The sequence below is a fragment of the Podarcis tiliguerta genome, assembly GCF_965153285.1.
Source record: "Podarcis tiliguerta genome assembly, chromosome: 11".
Taxonomy (NCBI): domain Eukaryota; kingdom Metazoa; phylum Chordata; class Lepidosauria; order Squamata; family Lacertidae; genus Podarcis; species Podarcis tiliguerta.
In genome coordinates this window covers 45,491,575-45,508,968 of record NC_139544.1, presented here as the reverse complement: position 1 = coordinate 45,508,968, position 17,394 = coordinate 45,491,575, and the positions used below count along the sequence as shown (strand labels likewise).

The 17,394-nt window shown below is 39.5% G+C and overlaps 1 protein-coding gene across 6 annotated transcripts in view; it reads right to left on the bottom strand.

Annotated features, from left to right (window-relative positions):
• RICTOR (RPTOR independent companion of MTOR complex 2) overlaps positions 1-17,394 on the bottom strand; it is a 61,271-nt gene that overhangs the window by 36,209 nt on the left and 7,668 nt on the right. For all 6 annotated transcript variants that reach the window (XR_014502773.1, XR_014502774.1, XR_014502775.1 and 3 more), the window contains exons 3-12: positions 14,971-15,068; positions 10,793-10,857; positions 8,421-8,552; positions 7,600-7,663; positions 5,009-5,135; positions 4,443-4,612; positions 3,874-3,941; positions 3,400-3,467; positions 1,677-1,759; positions 267-354 (exon numbers count right to left, since the gene is read on the bottom strand). Coding sequence is in view for 3 of the 6 variants with exons in the window: in XM_083402612.1 (XP_083258738.1) it covers positions 267-354; positions 1,677-1,759; positions 3,400-3,467; positions 3,874-3,941; positions 4,443-4,612; positions 5,009-5,135; positions 7,600-7,663; positions 8,421-8,552; positions 10,793-10,857; positions 14,971-15,068 (963 nt within the window). In the remaining 3 variants the exon portion in view is untranslated. The remainder of the gene's footprint in view (positions 1-266; positions 355-1,676; positions 1,760-3,399; positions 3,468-3,873; positions 3,942-4,442; positions 4,613-5,008; positions 5,136-7,599; positions 7,664-8,420; positions 8,553-10,792; positions 10,858-14,970; positions 15,069-17,394) is intronic.

Sequence of the window (17,394 nt, the reverse complement as noted above, 5' to 3'; positions counted from 1 at the left end):
CTATAAGTTAAGCATTTAGTGTTGCCAGACCCGTGCTGAGAAAGAGTATTCCATCAGAGATTTGACAAAAATCCTTGTTGCTAAGTGGCAGACATATTTCTGCTGTTTGGACAGAGACGCTTCTGGTTACTGCAATTCTAAAGTAAGGTACCCATGACTAAGTCCAGCAATGAACTGCAGGACTCTAGTATGCAGAAGCCATTACAAGAATGGACTTGATAAGCTTACCCAATGAATGAAGAGTAACATGCAAGTTCAATACTAACCTACACTGAGAAGTGCTTCTATAAATTCTTCTGTCACGATGGGAAGAGGGAGGCGAAATATATCATAAAGAACTTCAAGCAGTCCTCGCTATAAACATAAAAAGGAATAGAATTTTAAAAACCAGTAGAAATTTAATGAATTTGCATTGGGGTGTGAGGGGTGACTTTTGCTGATACCATTTCCCCCTACAGCTGCCCACTCCTCTTCCCACAGTGGCACAGAGGGCACAGAAGGAATAAGCAAAATAGTCTTCCATAGCATGAGTTGCATTCAACAGCTTGTCAAAAATAATTTAACATTACAGACACATCCTAAGCTTCTGCCTTTTGGAAGCATAACCATAATAAAAGAACATTGCTCAGTCATACAGTTTTAGCATTTAATATCTTGTAGTGAGCAATAAGGCTTGTTGCAAGTCACAGGTGCCTAGTGAACACATTACAAATAATAGGAGATGACTAAGGGGTATATATAGATTCACTCTTTACTCTTCCAGCTGTTATCCCAACAGTATAAAAAACCCTCAACTGGTTTTGTTTGTTAACTAAAAGGTAAAGGTAAAGGTACCCCTGCCCGTACGGGCCAGTCTTGACAGACTCTAGGGTTGTGCGCCCATCTCACTCAAGAGGCCGGGGGCCAGCGCTGTCCGGAGACACTTCCGGGTCATGTGGCCAGCGTGACATCGCTGCTCTGGCGAGCCAGCGCAGCACACGGAACGCCGTTTACCTTCCCGCTAGTAAGCGGTCCCTATTTATCTACTTGCACCCGGGACTGCTTGCGAACTGCTAGGTTGGCAGGCGCTGGGACCGAACAACGGGAGCGCATCCCGCTGCGGGGATTCGAACCGCCGACCTTTTGATCAGCAAGCCCTAGGCGCTGAGGCTTTTACCCACAGCGCCACCCGCGTCCTTTTGTTTGTTAACTCTCTTGCTCTAAAACCTATCTCGTGCTCTCATTTCATGATTATTTGGGTCAGATGATGCCACTTCAGGGAAATCTAACCCATAGTCAGCTGTCGCTCTCCTTGTGTCAGAGACCCTACCCTCTCTGCTCCAACACTGTAGCTTCAGGCAGCCAAGAAGGATTAATCCCGACTCTCCTGCCCTTATTTCCAAGTGACTGTCTTCCTCAACTTACAGCTCCCCAACTCTGCTCATTCTTGAGAGAGGTTCTGTAGCCTCTGAGGACTGCACTGGAACATTAGTAGCTTTGTGGCACTTCCAGCCACCGTTACTTCCAGCTGTCAGTCATGCCATGGAGTCAGAGGGCCAATGTGTGCACAACCTCCAATAATACAGATATATACACACAGAGCGATTTCTGAGAAAACAAAATTTGTACATCTGTCTACACTAGAAGAGCAAGCATACAAGCCCTCAGAATCCATCTTGTAGAAGTCAAACACATACCCTTATTTCCATATTAGGAATACACAGCACTCCAATGAGAGATTGGATCCCGGAATTTCCAGGCTTGCATAAACTAATAATGCCTAAAAACAAAATAAAATGCATAATTACATGATGGCAAACTCATGTGCAAACACCCAGTGAGAAACTTCCGCCACAGGCTGAACAACAGACAGTTGGTCTAAAAATAACACAGCATAAACTTCACAGGATTTCTAGGACCATGAACAAAATGTGTTTCTTTTATCATGGAATCATCATCATAATACAGCTCAAAGAGAGCAACAGATTCGCTTTGCCAGGAAGCAAGGAAATAAAAGAAAATAATAATCTTGCCCATAGTGATGCTACCGAAAAATGGGAATCATACTAGATAATTATTGAAACTTAAGAATCCTGCAAGTTCAAATAAGGAGCTGCTCTATTCAAACAACCTGTTGTCAAGAGTGCAGCCAGATGCTAGCTTCCAAACAGGACATGAATAGCCTCTCCTATGGTCCCCTGGTATTCAGAGGTTGACTGCCTCTGAACACCGAAACAACATTTGGATATCATGGTTGATAGTTGTTGATAGACCTAGAACTTCCATGAATGCACCTAACCCTTTTCCAAAGCCACCTAAGATAATGGTCACAACCACATCTTATGGCAATGAACCGCACAGCCATAAACCTCCACCACATCTCCCTTTGTTTTTGTCTTTTTGCCAACGACAAAGCTTTAGCCTCCCATCAGAACTTCTCAAGAAGTTATCTTCTGTGTTCAGACAATTTCAGAGTTATGTTTGTCAGGAACGAGAGGCTTTTTTAAGGCTACCTCTGGGTTGTGGAATTCTCTCCCTAGAATTCATCTCACCCCCTCCCTGATGGCTTCGTGTTGCTGCAAAAACCTTCCTGTTAATGCTCTTGCAACAATTTATTTTGTTCTTATTTCATCAGCTACTTTGTCATGTTTTAGTTCTGAAAGATCGACAAGACAGCACTGATTCTGATACTTGTTCTTCCTCAGCAGTATTTTTTCTTCCGTATAGTCTTAGTAATTATAGCTCCTCCTGAACTGCCTTTCAATCCAGTGATAAGAAGGCAAATTTCAGCAGCAAGTTACATATACTGTCTGCTTCCCCAAATACTGGCTCATGCAGTAAAACAGATGAAAACCCTTTTCCAAACTCCACAGCCTTCTGGGATTACCAATGCAGGTGTCTTTTCCATCGTGGTGCCCTATCTATGAAATGTTCTCTTTGGGGAGGCTTGCCTAGTGTCTGCATGGCCTTTTCAATCCCCCCCCCCCCCCCCGGATATCTATTTTCATAGGCCTTTTAAATGTTAGCTGAAGTGGTTTTATTGTATCGGCTGTGTTTGTTACTTTTTCTCCCAATTCAGTATTGGTAGATTCAACTTTGCAGTTGCAGCTGTTTTATTTTAAAATTGACCTAAATATGTTTATTTCACTGCAAGCTGCCCTGATAACTTAATTGACCAGATAGTTCATTCATTTTTAATTTGCGAATCAGTTCTCAAACTTCACCTCTTGTTGCATCTACTTGAAATGGTTATTCAGAACAATTACACCACCCTCCACAAATGTGCTCCCCGAAAAGCAGATCTCCCAATATTGTAAACCACCCATTTTCACGCGAGGCACACATACACCTCCAGTAACATATACCTTTTTTCCACACTCCAATTATGCCATTATTCTAAAGGTTGAACCAAGTTCTTACCTGCCCACGATCGAAATGCTGCAACAATTCCCATTTTACTAGCAGACAGCCGTGCTTCTCGGTCCTCCCTGCCATAAAAAACAACACTGAGAATAAATATCCATGTTAAACTGAGTTGTGTTTATGAAACACTCAAATTGGTATCTCTGATTTGTGACAATTTTAAAATTTTAAATTGTTAAATGTTAAGAATACAATATGGTATGGTATGGTAAAATTACAATATGAAAATTATGGGTTTCTCCTCCCCCCCCCCCCATTTTCTCTTTCATTGTCAAAATGAAAATTGCCATGCATGGGACAGATGGCTTAATGGTACATGGACTGCTCAATATTGGAGGGGCAGGGAGTAGCATCACTCATGAAAGTGTGCCCTCAAAAGTCAGAGAATGGCTTGCAAAAGCCCTCATCTAGGATAGAAAGTTTAAGTACTTGAATATCAGTGTTATCAAGTAGCAGCTAATGGAGACTTACTTCTGCTGTCCTTCTGCAGTATCTGGATTGTGCCTGTAGTGAAAGTCTGTGTAGGGCGCTAATATCCGCTGCAGTAAGGAAACAAAAGTTTGGAGTCATTCTCACTATCACCATAACATCTTTATTATTATCCACCGTTTAAATACTATCTATTCCAACATAAGTAGTTATTTCTTAAGTGATATAGAAAATAGAATTCGCTTCTGACGTTAACAAAGATACATCCAGCAAAATTATCTATGAAGCAGAGTAAAGTGAAGACATCCAATTAGAACGACCTATTATTCCTTACCTTTGAAAAAGAATATATGCAGCATCTTTTTGCATGTTTTCAACTTTTACTTGTTGACAGACCCGGCAGAAAGTACTAAAAATCAAGGGCTTATTTTTAAGGGTGTGTTTAAAAAGAAAATATGGATAATACAGATTACTGGATTGAGGCGACAACCCAAAGCATGTCTGTTCAGTAAATCCTACTGAATTCAGTGGGGCTTAATCCCAGTTAAGTGGGGTTTGGAATGCAACCAGTGTTGATACACTAAGACTGTATAAGAAAAGGAAGTTCCTACCTCTAATTCTACATCTGCACGCACATACTGTCGAGTCTTTGGATGATTGAGAAGATGCAAGACGGTCGTTATGAGAGCTTCATTTATACGGCTTAACTGGCAGTCAATCACATTTTTCAAAATGGTACTTAGACCACCTCGAAGTGCAACTACTTCTGGATTCTGAATTGCTGAAAGAAGAGAAAGATATTAACTGATCCAATTAACCGTATTTCTCATCTAATCTTATTTCTATGTTTATGTTAAGCTTCATATCAAGAAAATGTTCAGATTTCAGCTTAAAACCTTTTTTGTTTAAAGTCAAAATATATTGTAAATTCCTTTTCTTGGATACTCGGGGGTGGGGGGAAATCATTAATTACTTATTCACCAATTAATGCCAAAATAGGCTTCTAATCCATTTATAAAAGATACAAAACCAATTGTACATCATTATTAAAATTCAAAATAATTAAAAATGCGCCATACTTAAAGCACACAATAAAACATACCCATTAAAACACTGAAATATAAATGTCCATAATTAAAATATGCAACAAAACTATAATACTTTTCAACTTTCTTACCTAGTTCACAGATAATTGCAATACATGCTCGAACCATCCTGTCCCTCTCCTGAAGGCCGTCATTTCCAACAGCTATCAAGGAATTGGTAACCGAACTAGGAAATAATGAAGCATTCACAGTGATCATCTGCAAAGAAATGCAAAAAGAAATGGAGAGATGGGTTTGTCACTGCAACATTACAGTAGGATTACAGAACAACACAAATGGTTCTGATATATGTTTGTATCAAACTCTTTCTCCCACCTGCACGTTTGGGCTCAGTATTCTGCTTTTTTGCTTCCAAATTCTTTTTAAATAGTTTCTTCAACAAATACATAAATATGGCTATGTACTGTAAAAGCTTAGAAGCCATACTAAGATAAAGGATCTACTGCACGACCATGCAGATTTCTCTTCAGGGCCTTCTGGTTCAATTCAACTAGGGAGTAGCAGATATGCACTCAAGAAGCTGTTTCTAATGCAAGGCTAAATGGTGTTCACCAAGAATGGCCCCTTCTGTCCTGAAGTGTTCACAGCAGATAAATTGTGGGGCAAAGCTGGAAACGAAACAGCAGCACAGGGCTCATGCATTTTCTTAGAAAAGCAAATAATTTCAGGGTCTCCATACCTCTATGCAGCCATTGTATTTGAGAAGGATCATGCAGATCCATACTGCCTCTGCATGACATCTGCACAATGGATGTCATGTTTGAATCAGGCCCTCCACACATACAGCACAATGTGCAAAAGCCTAATCCATGTAATTTATACACTACGAAAACAGAATATCAAGATTGCACCCATTAGACCTACGTGTGTGGCCTCCTATGCAACCCCATTCAAGTGCATGAATGTCAGGCATCAGCAAGTGCAGCAGACGCGAATCAGGGCGGGCATGATGCACCACCACACAGTGTTTCTCTCCCTCAAATACAACACCGGCATAGGTCTCAGGGACCCCTCCAATACTTTTCAAAAGTAATGTGGGAAGTCCCCCCAAAGAAAAACAAGAACCTTTTGGAGGAAGGTGGAGTAGAATATACATTACAAAAATAACTGTCTGAAAAGAGGAAGAGGCTGAGCACTGTATACTCCAATCACTGTTTCTAAATTAGAGAAAAGTTATTATAAGACAGGCATAGGCAAACTCAGCCCTCCAGATGTTTTGGGACTACAACTCCCATCATCCATAGGACCAGTGGTCAGGGATGATGGGAATTGTAGTTTCAAAACACCTGGAGGGCTGAGTTTGCCTATGCCTGTTGTAAGACATGTATATTGGCTTTGCTCTAGGAAAGAAATTTCCAGTTACTATGGAAAATGTTGGAATAGCTACTATGATGCAATGGACTATGCTATGTGGCCCTTTATATAGTCTAGTTATAGGAACTCATCAAATTTCTTCCTTTCCTACTTAAGACAGGATGGGAGGGAGGAATCTGCTTTATTTGCAAGTTATTTTCAACAATGAAAGATTTACAATATTTCTGAGAAACTCTAGCTTTGTAAATCATCATCTGATACCATGTAACAGGAAGCTCCTTCAGACTAGACTTCAAAGGAAAAGCTACACCCTTCTCCCACCAACAAGATAAATTTTCATTTAATTAATTTGTATTTTGTACCATTACACTAGAAACAGAGTAGCAATCTCTTTCACAAATACAATAACTTATGTTCTTGCACTGAAGGCAAAAACAAACTTATGCTCATCATGGGTGGCAGGAAAGAACAAACAAGTGACCACTTATTGTAGCTTGGGTTCTTTTACTAACAAATTTTGTCTGTATTACACAATTGAAAAAGGAAGATTGCTTATTAGTTTATTATCTGGCATGCTAAAACTATAGTAGAAATAAAATCCCATCTTATGAAATATTTTAAAGTGATTTGGCTTATAGCTTAAAATTTACAACTTAATATCTGCTAAAATACCTGCTAGTAGCCCAATACATAACTGCAGTGACTGAGTGTGAAAAGGAAATCGAACTGAAAGAAGTAGTTTTGAATGTACCGTATTTTTTGCTCTATAAGACTCACTTTTTCCCTCCTAAAAAGTAAGGGGAAATGTGTGTGCATCTTATGGAGCGAATGCAGGCTGCGCAGCTATCCCAGAAGCCAGAACAGCAAGAGGGATAGCTGCTTTCACTGCGCAGCGATCCCTCTTGCTGTTCTGGCTTCTGAGATTCAGAATATTTTTTTCCCTTGTTTTCCTCCTCCAAAAACTAGGTGCGTCTTGTGGTTTGGTGCGTCTTATAGAGCAAAAAATACGGTAATTATTTTGTCCTCAAATGGCTTGGTCTGAGGGCTCCTGATCTCCTTACCTGTATGGGAGAGCACACAGGGCTATACAACAGTGGGAAGAAGAGACAGTAAACTGCCCTACTCACAGGCAGTCTTCATGGAACTTACGGATACTAACCAGCTGTTGCATTTGTACACTCTGTTTCTATTTTTACAACCCTGTTTGCAACACAGCTGCAATACTCCAGCCATTTCACCCATTACAGCAACATGGCGTTTCCAACACTGCTTCATCCACACTCATACAAGAATTTGGTTTTGGGTTATTCAGCAGAAAATTGCACTATACTATTGTTTCTGAACATACCTTCCTGACTAAACGAAGTGCTTGTGTCCTTTCTACTTCATTACTCTGCTGTATGTCAATGCACCTAAAAGCATAAAAATGAGGAGGAAATACTTTAATTAGGGTTCAAGGTGGCAGAATGTCGCGCATTTTAAAACAGCCATGCATTTCCCAGATATATTCGTTTTTTACTTTAGAACATATTGCGGCAAGGTTCAGGTTGTTGAGATGACTGGTGCAAAACAGTCCAGACAGCCACTTGCACCAAAGCCCCTCAATTTACAATTCTGTGCAACCAGCTAAACTCAATGTAACAATATATTTGAGCTATCTTTCAATAAAACCAAGCAATGCAATCAATATTTAGAGATTAGTCATGTTTCTCCCATTTCCAATTGCAATTTTGAAAAGTTGTGCATTTGGGATTGTAGCCAGCAGCGTCACTCAGCTAGTGATGAGGTTTCTATCAATGAACAGGAAGTAAAATAATTTTCAGTGGTTCCGTCTTCACCTTAAAGCCCCTTTCCCCTCCTAAAACTGTTCCAGAGAGCTGGGGAGCCCTCCAGAGCAATGCAAGGAGACACAGGGAGCTGCAGGCTGGGCAGGGAACTGCAAAATATTTATTCTCTCCTCATTCCATCAAAGAAAGCCTGACCACGAGCTGAGTTATGCTTCTGCATACAACCCTTATTATTTCACATCACTCAAAGCAGGCATCTATGGATATTAAATATAACAGGTTCCGATCTGCTCAAACGAAAAGGTTCAAAGAGTCATATAAACGGTGATTCATTATCCAAATCAGGAAAAAGATTTCAAATACAGTATCAATTTATTGTTACCTGGCTATCAAGTAATCCACTTTTAATTTTAACACCTTCTGCAGAATACTGGAGTCTCGGATAAGGTATCGAAGGGCTCGCAGCCCTGCCGCTCGCACCTCTTTTGCTTCATTCAGTAAAGCTAATCGCAAACTATGATGCAAATGATAAGAAAATCACTCAGGCTTTAAATAATTAAGTGTGTCCCTTTTTCTAAAAACAGACTCCCTCTTCCTTTCTGCGAGACAGGAACAGATCCATGCTTAAGTACACAGCTATTCACGTTAGACATTTTAACATCCAAGATGTAAGCAAATTCTCCACATCTTCGCATTTTCTTCTCCTTGCTGAAAACAATATTAATAATGAAAGTAAGTTAAGACTGCCTGTTTCCATGAAGAGCATGTCCTCATTTTAAATAGTTACACAATTGTGAACACCAGGTTTTCAACAGCTTAGTAATAAGTAATTTGGTTTCCACTTCAAAGCTGGCCGGACGCTCCCACCAATGCCAATTTGTAAAATCCAACCAACAGTGCAGAGAATATTAAACAATACTTACCATCTCAGCCTGTGATGTCATTATTTGGGCTAGGGTGTGTGGAATGCGTGTGGCCCAATACTTCCTGTTCTGAAGCTTCTTTGGTTTTAAAAAAAAATCAGTGCTAAAGAGCTTATGCGTCTCAAAAGCTCAGCTGGATGGTCCCGCTTGCACAAACAGAGGCCAATTGTTCACCACTTTCAGGGTTAGGGAAGCTATTCTGATCACACTGCTTAGTGACAGACTGTTTTTGCTTACCTCTGTAGCTATTTCAGGGAATTATCTGCCTTAGGCCCTTTGACTGTGGAATCCATTCTTTCTACGGCTGGCACACATTAACTGGATTTTTAGTTGAGAAGTTCAAAGACAGATAATAGCTCTAGCAATCTGTTAATGTAATGATTCTTTAATACCAATAATTAGATAGGAGGTCTAGTTTCTCTTGTCTGGATTCATTTGCACTTTTTAAAAATTATAATTAAAAGTAGGGTAAGGAACTGGATCCAGTCCACTGGCCACTTCCCTACCTAAAGTAGAAATTAAATAACTGCTAAAATATTAGGAATTATCGCAAGAATTATCACAAGCTGCTGCAATGTCACATCTTGTTTTAAATATCAGATTAGACTTCAAGTGAATGTCTACAACCCAAAAAATAAAATAAAATCTGCACTCAGATTTGAAGTAGTGACTGGTAACAGGAAGTGACCTTTTGGGTGGTTTCATTGCCCATGAAAGTAATATATCACTATATTTGTTTACAATACAGTCATACCTTGGTTCTTGAATGGCATCCATCCCGGAAGTCCATTTGACTTCCAAAAAAGTTCAAAAACCAAGGTGCGGCTTCCAATTGGCTGCAGGCGCTTCCTGCACTCAATCAGAAGCTGCGTCGGATGTTCGGCTTCCCAAAAAAGTTTGCAAACTAGAACACTTACTTCCGGGTTTGCGGTGTTCGGGACATTTGAGTCACAAGGCGTTTGAGAACCAAGGTGCAACTGTGCAGACAACAAGTGCTTAACTGCGATAGACAACAAGTGCTAAATTCTCACTGATTTTAATGGAGCAGGGTTATAGACTTATTCTGTACAAGTTCTGCTGAATTTAGCAGTAAATGAGATGTGGACTGCTGCCCATGCTAATGGTAAAATAAATAATATTTTCTGATACACAAACTTAGCAGAGAACAACACAGTATTGTGAATATCAAGATTCTTCACTGGATAAGAGATTTTTACAGACATTTTCCCCCTACCACTACAAAAAAACACCTTTTGTATTTGTGCTTATAAAATATTAAGCATATTACTTTAACACAATTTCAATGCAATAGTTTTAAGAAATCCTGCAGGTCTTGAGCTAACTTTGTAAAATCAGACTTTTCAGTTGATAAATTGTTCACATATTTTCTATACGATGGACTGAGTAGAAAACCTGGCAAACAGCAGCCTGTCTGTGCCATCTGAGACAAGCTACCAGGCTCACACTAAGCATTTCTACAGGTCATCCCTATGACCAAAGACTGGGTAGAAAAAATGCTAATGGGTAGAAGTTAAGGAACAAAAAATGACAAAAGGGGCACAGAGCCTAGACTAGTACCTCCTTCTTCCAACACAAGAACTGATCATGGCTGAGATGTTTCTGGTCTTCAGCTTCTAATGCTTTATCAGAATCAAGAACTCTGCAATGGATAGAGCACCTGCCACATACTCAGAACAATCTGTATCATGACCTCAACACATTGGCATCCAAAATGCTGTTTAGCTTACAACAAACAACAGTCACAGAAACACTAGCTTATCATTCATGAATGGTCCAAATAATGCTCCAAAATAAAAACAGAGAGACTTACCATATGATGATGTTTTCATAAGTAAAACCTAGCTTTTCTTCAGTATGACCAGCATTACAAAGAAGCTGCGAGTAAAAAATGTGTATGTCAACTGGCCGGGTAAGGAGTTTTGTAACAAGTCAAACACACTTTTCTCCACAGCTACTCAAAACTCTCCCTGGCTTTCTGGTCTTATAATCAAACTAAGCAATTATTTTCAAGGTATTGCTGAAAGAGAAAGATGTGTTAAGATCTTACTGCATTTTAGCAAACCTTTATTTTTTAAAAAAAAATAAGTACTTTAAATAAAATATGCTGATCATTCAAATGACTGAAATTAGTTTCATGACAATAGTTTCACATCTTTGTCCAATCTATTTCTGCGGCACTATTCATTTTGAAGTGCATGGAGCCAACCTCTGCCACTCTCGACATTTGCAAAAGTGCAAATTCACTGCTGCCGCGTTCGTTTATACATCTATAAATACAGGCTGCCAAGAGGATAAAGAGTGCTTTATATGATTCAGCTGTTAAAAACACAGATAAGCAGGTCACCTTCTAACAGAAAGGTTTCCAGGTAAGTGGCAGAATATCTTAAAGGGATAGAAACTAGAAAAGTGAAATTCAAGTGAAAAGCATTTTTTCAGCTCTGCAAAAAAACGGGTTGGGTTATACACCACTAAACAAACTTTAACTTGCAAGTACTCTTTAAGAAAACATTTTTTCATGGGGGGCCGGAATGTGTGATCCTACTATAAACACTTGGAAAAGGGGAAGTGGGATGTTGGTTTACAACAGTGGGTGGCAGCGGGGGGGGGGGGGGGCTTTTTCAGCCTGAGGGTTGAATTCTATAGTGCCAATGGTGGGCAGGTCAGAGGGGGGAACGTGGGCAGAATAACAGATGTTAAGTCTTACCTTTCTATGGTAATCTACATTCCTGCCATATAAAAGTCAGAGGTTTCTACAGACACCCCTCCATCAAGGCAAGCCAGAGGCATGATCACAGTTCAATGACACATTCCTGCCAGGGAAATGCACTCATTGAAGGTGAGGCATCTGGCAAGGGGGTGGGGGCATAAGACAGAGGAGAATCCCATGGGTTAAACAGAGGCCAGGAATGCCACCTTCCACCCCCAGGCACGAAGTTACCCATCTCTATAGTTTACAACCAGTAAATACAGTGGTACCTTGCAAGAAGAATGCCTTGCAAGACAAAAAACTCGCAAGACGAAAGAGTTTTTTGTTTTTTGAGTTGCTTCGCAAGACGAATTTCCCTATGGGCTTGCTTTGCAAGACGAAAACGTCTTGCGCCTTTTTCTTAAAACCGTCAATACATTCCTATGGGAAACCATCAATGCATTCCTATGGGAAACCATCAATGCATTTCCTATGGGAAACCTTTAGTGTAGAGATTTTTTTTTCTTTTCTATGTTCTTACATTTATATACCACCTTTATATTCCAGTGAGCTCAAGGTAGTGCATATGGTTCTCCCTCTCCCCATTTCATTCTCACAACAACCTTAGGAGGTAGATGAGGCTAAGAGATGGTGACTCGCCCAAGGTCACCCAGTGAGCTTCAGGGCTGAGTGGGGATTCGAACTCCCAAGTGCCAGTCCAACACTCTACCATTTCGCTACACTAATATTGAAGCTACATCTTTTAAGTGTGAAAGCTTCCAGGATAGCACCTAGCCATGGTTCAAGCCACAGGGCTGAGTCATCGCATAAACAGTGGCTTACAGTTAGAACTATCAGGCGTTACTGCTGCTGCCACAGTGAAAGAAAAAGGAGAAAAGTGATCATTCCTTCCAACTGCACAGTTCCTGATCCCCTGCCAAACAGCAGAATAGCAAAACAGGGCCACCCACAGACAAGGTAACAGGTTTCTTAAAGGACTCAGCATGTGCACAGATTATTATTAATTTTTTGCAAATAAAAAACTAAAACACAGCCACAAAGAAACTGAAAAAACCTTCCTGATGAAGGTGTGTGGTTTCCTTTTTCTGACAACAGGCATTTTTTTTAGGGAAAACCCCTCTGCTTTTAATGTAAATTGCCTGGCCATCCATAAATAGAATACAATAAAGAATAAGGAATTAATGTATCCCCAGCAGCACAAAAGTACACGAAATGACTCCCCCAAACTGCATGAGGAATTAGGGAAGCTCCCCATCTCCTCATGACACTTCACAGCATAGAAATGACCTCCAGCGTTCTGCTATTACATCCATTTCCCCCCTCAAACACTTTTTTTTTTAAGAACTCAACTGCTTGCTAGGTATGTTGTCAAAATGAGCTAAAGCAATTCTACAAATATTATTTAAGTTCTGTTGGTCAGCAGTCAGCTATGCCTGTTACTTGATCCAGTGAAATCATGACAAGTGAGAGACACAAGTGTGTGACACTCACATGGTTTAGCGATCATATCACTAGTTCCCTCTGTCTTTCCCCTAAATAGAAGATTTAGTTATTGGGATATATGTGAAACCACTGCATCACGCAGAAACTCTAAAAAGCTAGTGGCCTGCATTCAGTGAAAGTGTCTGAGGAGATTACTGTTTAAAAGGATAAAACTTCAAACTTTTCCCTTTCCACTATTTAAATGTAATTTCCAAAAATGCAGCTAGCACAATTACACTTGAGTGCCAAACTTCAATATTTCTGGTCTTAATGTGGTGCACATTCTTTATTTAATTCCATTTATGAATCTCTTCCCATGAAATATCTCAAAGCATTAACAAGGCATATACAACACAGTCGTACCTTGGAAGTCGAATGGAATCCATTCTGGAAGTCCATTTGACTTCCAAAACGTTCGGAAACCAAACCGTGGCTTCTGATTGGCTGCAGGAAGCAGCGCACGGAAATGCTGTTTACCTTCCCGCTAGAGCGGTACCTATTTATATACTTGCACTTTGACGTGCTTTCGAACTGCTAGGTTGGCAGGAGCAGGGACCGAGCAACAGGAGCTCACCCCGTCACGGGGATTCGAACCGCCGACCTTCTGATCAGCAAGTCCTAGGCTCTGTGGTTTAACCCACAGCGCCACCCGCGTCCCGACTATATATATATATATATATATATATATATATATATGTGCAACTCAGATTCAGTGCAGGTACAGACTAGAATTAAAATGTCCACTTAAAAGGTTTGATGGAAAAAAAGGACTTTGCCAGGTATCAAAAAGGCAATAGAGACTGTACTCATTTGATATGTAATGGGAGGGAGTTCCAAAGGGCAGATGCCACCATGCTAAAGGCCCCATTCTGCCACTGTTACATGTGCCACATAATACTCATTAAGAAATTGATCTTTCAGTGTGGCAGCACTTACACTCTGAAACGCCCTGGCTACAGACGTCAGGCAAGTACCTTCACTGTACAGTTTTCAGTGCCTGCTAAAAACATTTTTGCTTAGGCAAACCTACCCAGACATGTAGAAGAATGTTTATGTATGTTTTAATCTTTTTTTAGCTTATTGCTGATTTTATTTTCTGAATGTTTTAAATAATTGTTTTTACTGCTACTTTTATTGTTTTATTCTCTTTGTTAAAAAAACAAAACAAACCTCAAAGCAGTTTACAACCAATGAAATAAAATAAATAGATCTCAATGGCAGTTCATTTATACAATCTCTCTATCTAAAATAGTATTCCTAAGATCATGTACTTCTGATGTACTGTACATATATTTCAATACACTTTTCTTTTGGTTTTTTTGTTACACGTCTTACATATCCCTATTTCCATCTATATCCAAAATGACGACTATTTTTTCTGTCAAAGATACTTCGACCATTTCTTTCACTGCATAGAATTCTACTCAACTAAATCATAATCAGAGCAGACCTACTAAAATTTAAAAATTTAGTTCCATGACTTTCAATGGACCTTGTCAGAGTAAAATGTAGCTGAATACCACCCACTGCATTAAAGTTCTGGCTCAAGTTCCTGTAGCACAAAGCTTGTGATGACCAAGTAAGTAATATTCAGCAAAGCATTAATGAACGGATACAGTGATTTTTAATCACTTTCCCTCCATCATTTTTATCATCCCATCACTACCTCATTCACTCACAAATAATCATACCATGATTATTTTTTATTTGCCAGATGAATCAATTGATTTGGCATGATGCAAAAAAACCAGAACCAAAACCACACACACAAATGCTTTAACTATTATAAAAATTCTTACCTTAGTAAAGTTATTCAAGTGGCCTAGCTTTCTCATATTTGAAACCCCTTGCAATTTGGCCACATTTTGGAGAATCTCTCTCAGGTTATCAGAAGGGTCTACAAGAGAAAAAAAAGTATCGGTAGGCACAGATTAGAGAAGCAACAACTATACTACCTATCGTGTCTTTCTTTAATCAATTTCTGCTTCTAAGGAAGTTGTAAACATTTTGATAGCAGCAGGCTAATAGTTTAAAGACCAGGAGGGAAGTGAAGGCTAATTGAGATTTCTCTCTCAAAAAATACAGGTCTTTGTTGGGCCTGGCCCAAATGAGGACGTACCCAAACCTAATTTGCAGAAAGTGTCTGGATTATACCCAAAGGGTGAATTCTAGCTAGAGCTCTCCAAAGCTGGAAGACCCACCATTGGGCATTTACTAGCAATATAATTGTAAGTAACAAACATGGACTACCCAATATGTTAAACAGGCTTCACTATTGAAAGTGTCAAATGAAGCTTTTTTCCATTTGGTTGAAAATTTCATGAAGCAGCCTAACTAAGGTTCTGCTGAAGATTATACCTACTTAGTGAAGAATGCTGGGGTCTATTTTCTAACATATCTCAACATGCACCTTTGTGAATGTTTGGCGCCAGTTTTGGATTAGGGAGTTTATCCAACTTTAGGGGAGCTATTCTTTGTTTTATGAGTTTACACAGTGTTTTTTGCGTGAAAGGGGTCAATTACTATGAAACAGCAGGTATTTTAGTGGAAGTATTCAGGGTGATATCCAACCTTTGTCATACTCAGCTCAGACTCATTAAAATCAACGGACTTGTGTCAACTGGTTTCAGTAGTTCTGCTATGAATATGCCTAAAGTTGGATATCACCTTCAGGAAGTGATGTAGCAAAAGCCATCAAATGCCACTACTGTAGTTGAAATTTCTTCAACAGCATACCAGAATACAGTGGTGGAGGAAATCATACTGTGGAGAAGGAATAGATTGTCACATATCCCATTTGAGAAGCTCAGGATTACCAGGGGGGACCATTCTAGAGAACATTTCATCCCGTTTCAAGATCAAGTAGTACAAACCACAAGCACAAGATTAAAGAGAATAGTGTTGGCATATAAGTACCACTAACAGTTTGTTATAACCTTTAATTTCAAGGGCATATAATAGATGGGAACAAACTGCTTCCCTATAATTTAGCATCACTGAAAATGTAATTTGACTGATTCCTATTCCTTTGTTTTGCGCTTTCAGCATAATATTGGTGACAGCTACCCTAGCTTTCAAAGCTTTGAGCTGTACAAGTGATTTCGTATTGCATCTCAAGTACCAAATCATAGTGTCTCTAGAATGTTTGATTTCATGAATTAAAAAAACAAGATACTTCCTCAATAAGGTTCCTGAAAAGAAAAGAAAAAACATTCTAATGTGGTCAAATGAGAATGTCAAGCAAAAACTAAGGATGTTCTCCTTCTCTGGGTAAGTAATAAACACTCTTGACACAAAAATCACTGGGGGAAAACCTTTCAAAGTGTATGTGGCATGTTATGGTGAGGTCTGGCATACCTCAGTAATGAAGTCTGCCCCCACAGCTTTTGCAGAAAAAGAAAAAAAGAAAAAAGAAAAACCAATCACACCAAATTCATATCCCACCATGAGCACATCCTGGAGAAAAACAAATTCCAGCTTGCATGTAAAAGCAAAGCGTTATTTTCCAATTCTAACCTGAAGAGATGGGGCAAATCAAATTCGTACGAGAATGTTAATGCTTGTACGTTACTCCCTTTCATTATCAAAGGCTCATAACTAGAAAGGACAGAGCACATACTTTCCACACAGAAGGCCCCAAGACTGTTATTTCCAGTCAAAAGGGTCAAGCATATGGAAAGACTTTATCTGAAGACCCTGGAGAACCACTTGCCAAGGAGAACTGTTGTGGCATCTGAGAGCTGATGGGCAGGTAATATGGCTATTTATCACTTCTTTAGGAATAATCATTAGCTGATGGGACTTGGAGTCCAAAAAACTCAGAAGGTCCCTACCACTGCCCTAAACCACAGTTAAGTGTAGACTAACCACAGTTTTTCAGGTCGCAATTATGTCCTAAACAGCAGTTAGTTGAAAAAGGAAGTGAAAACTACTAATCTCCTCATGATTGCAGCAGGATGGAGAGTGGAGCTCTTAAGCCTGAGGTCAGGGAAGATGGGAGTTGTAGTCCAACAACATCTGGGGACTCAAGGTTGAGAAAGGCTGTTCCAATGATATCCTCTATACACATTTTTTTAAATAACCAAGGCACTATACATGCTTCTTAGTTACATTTTGCAATAAGCACAGAACTTGTGGTTCTTGAAGCCATTTTCTAATAAACTAGAACTATTAAAGATATTAAATACAAATATATTTGTATTTAATAAAAGAGCTTTCCCATG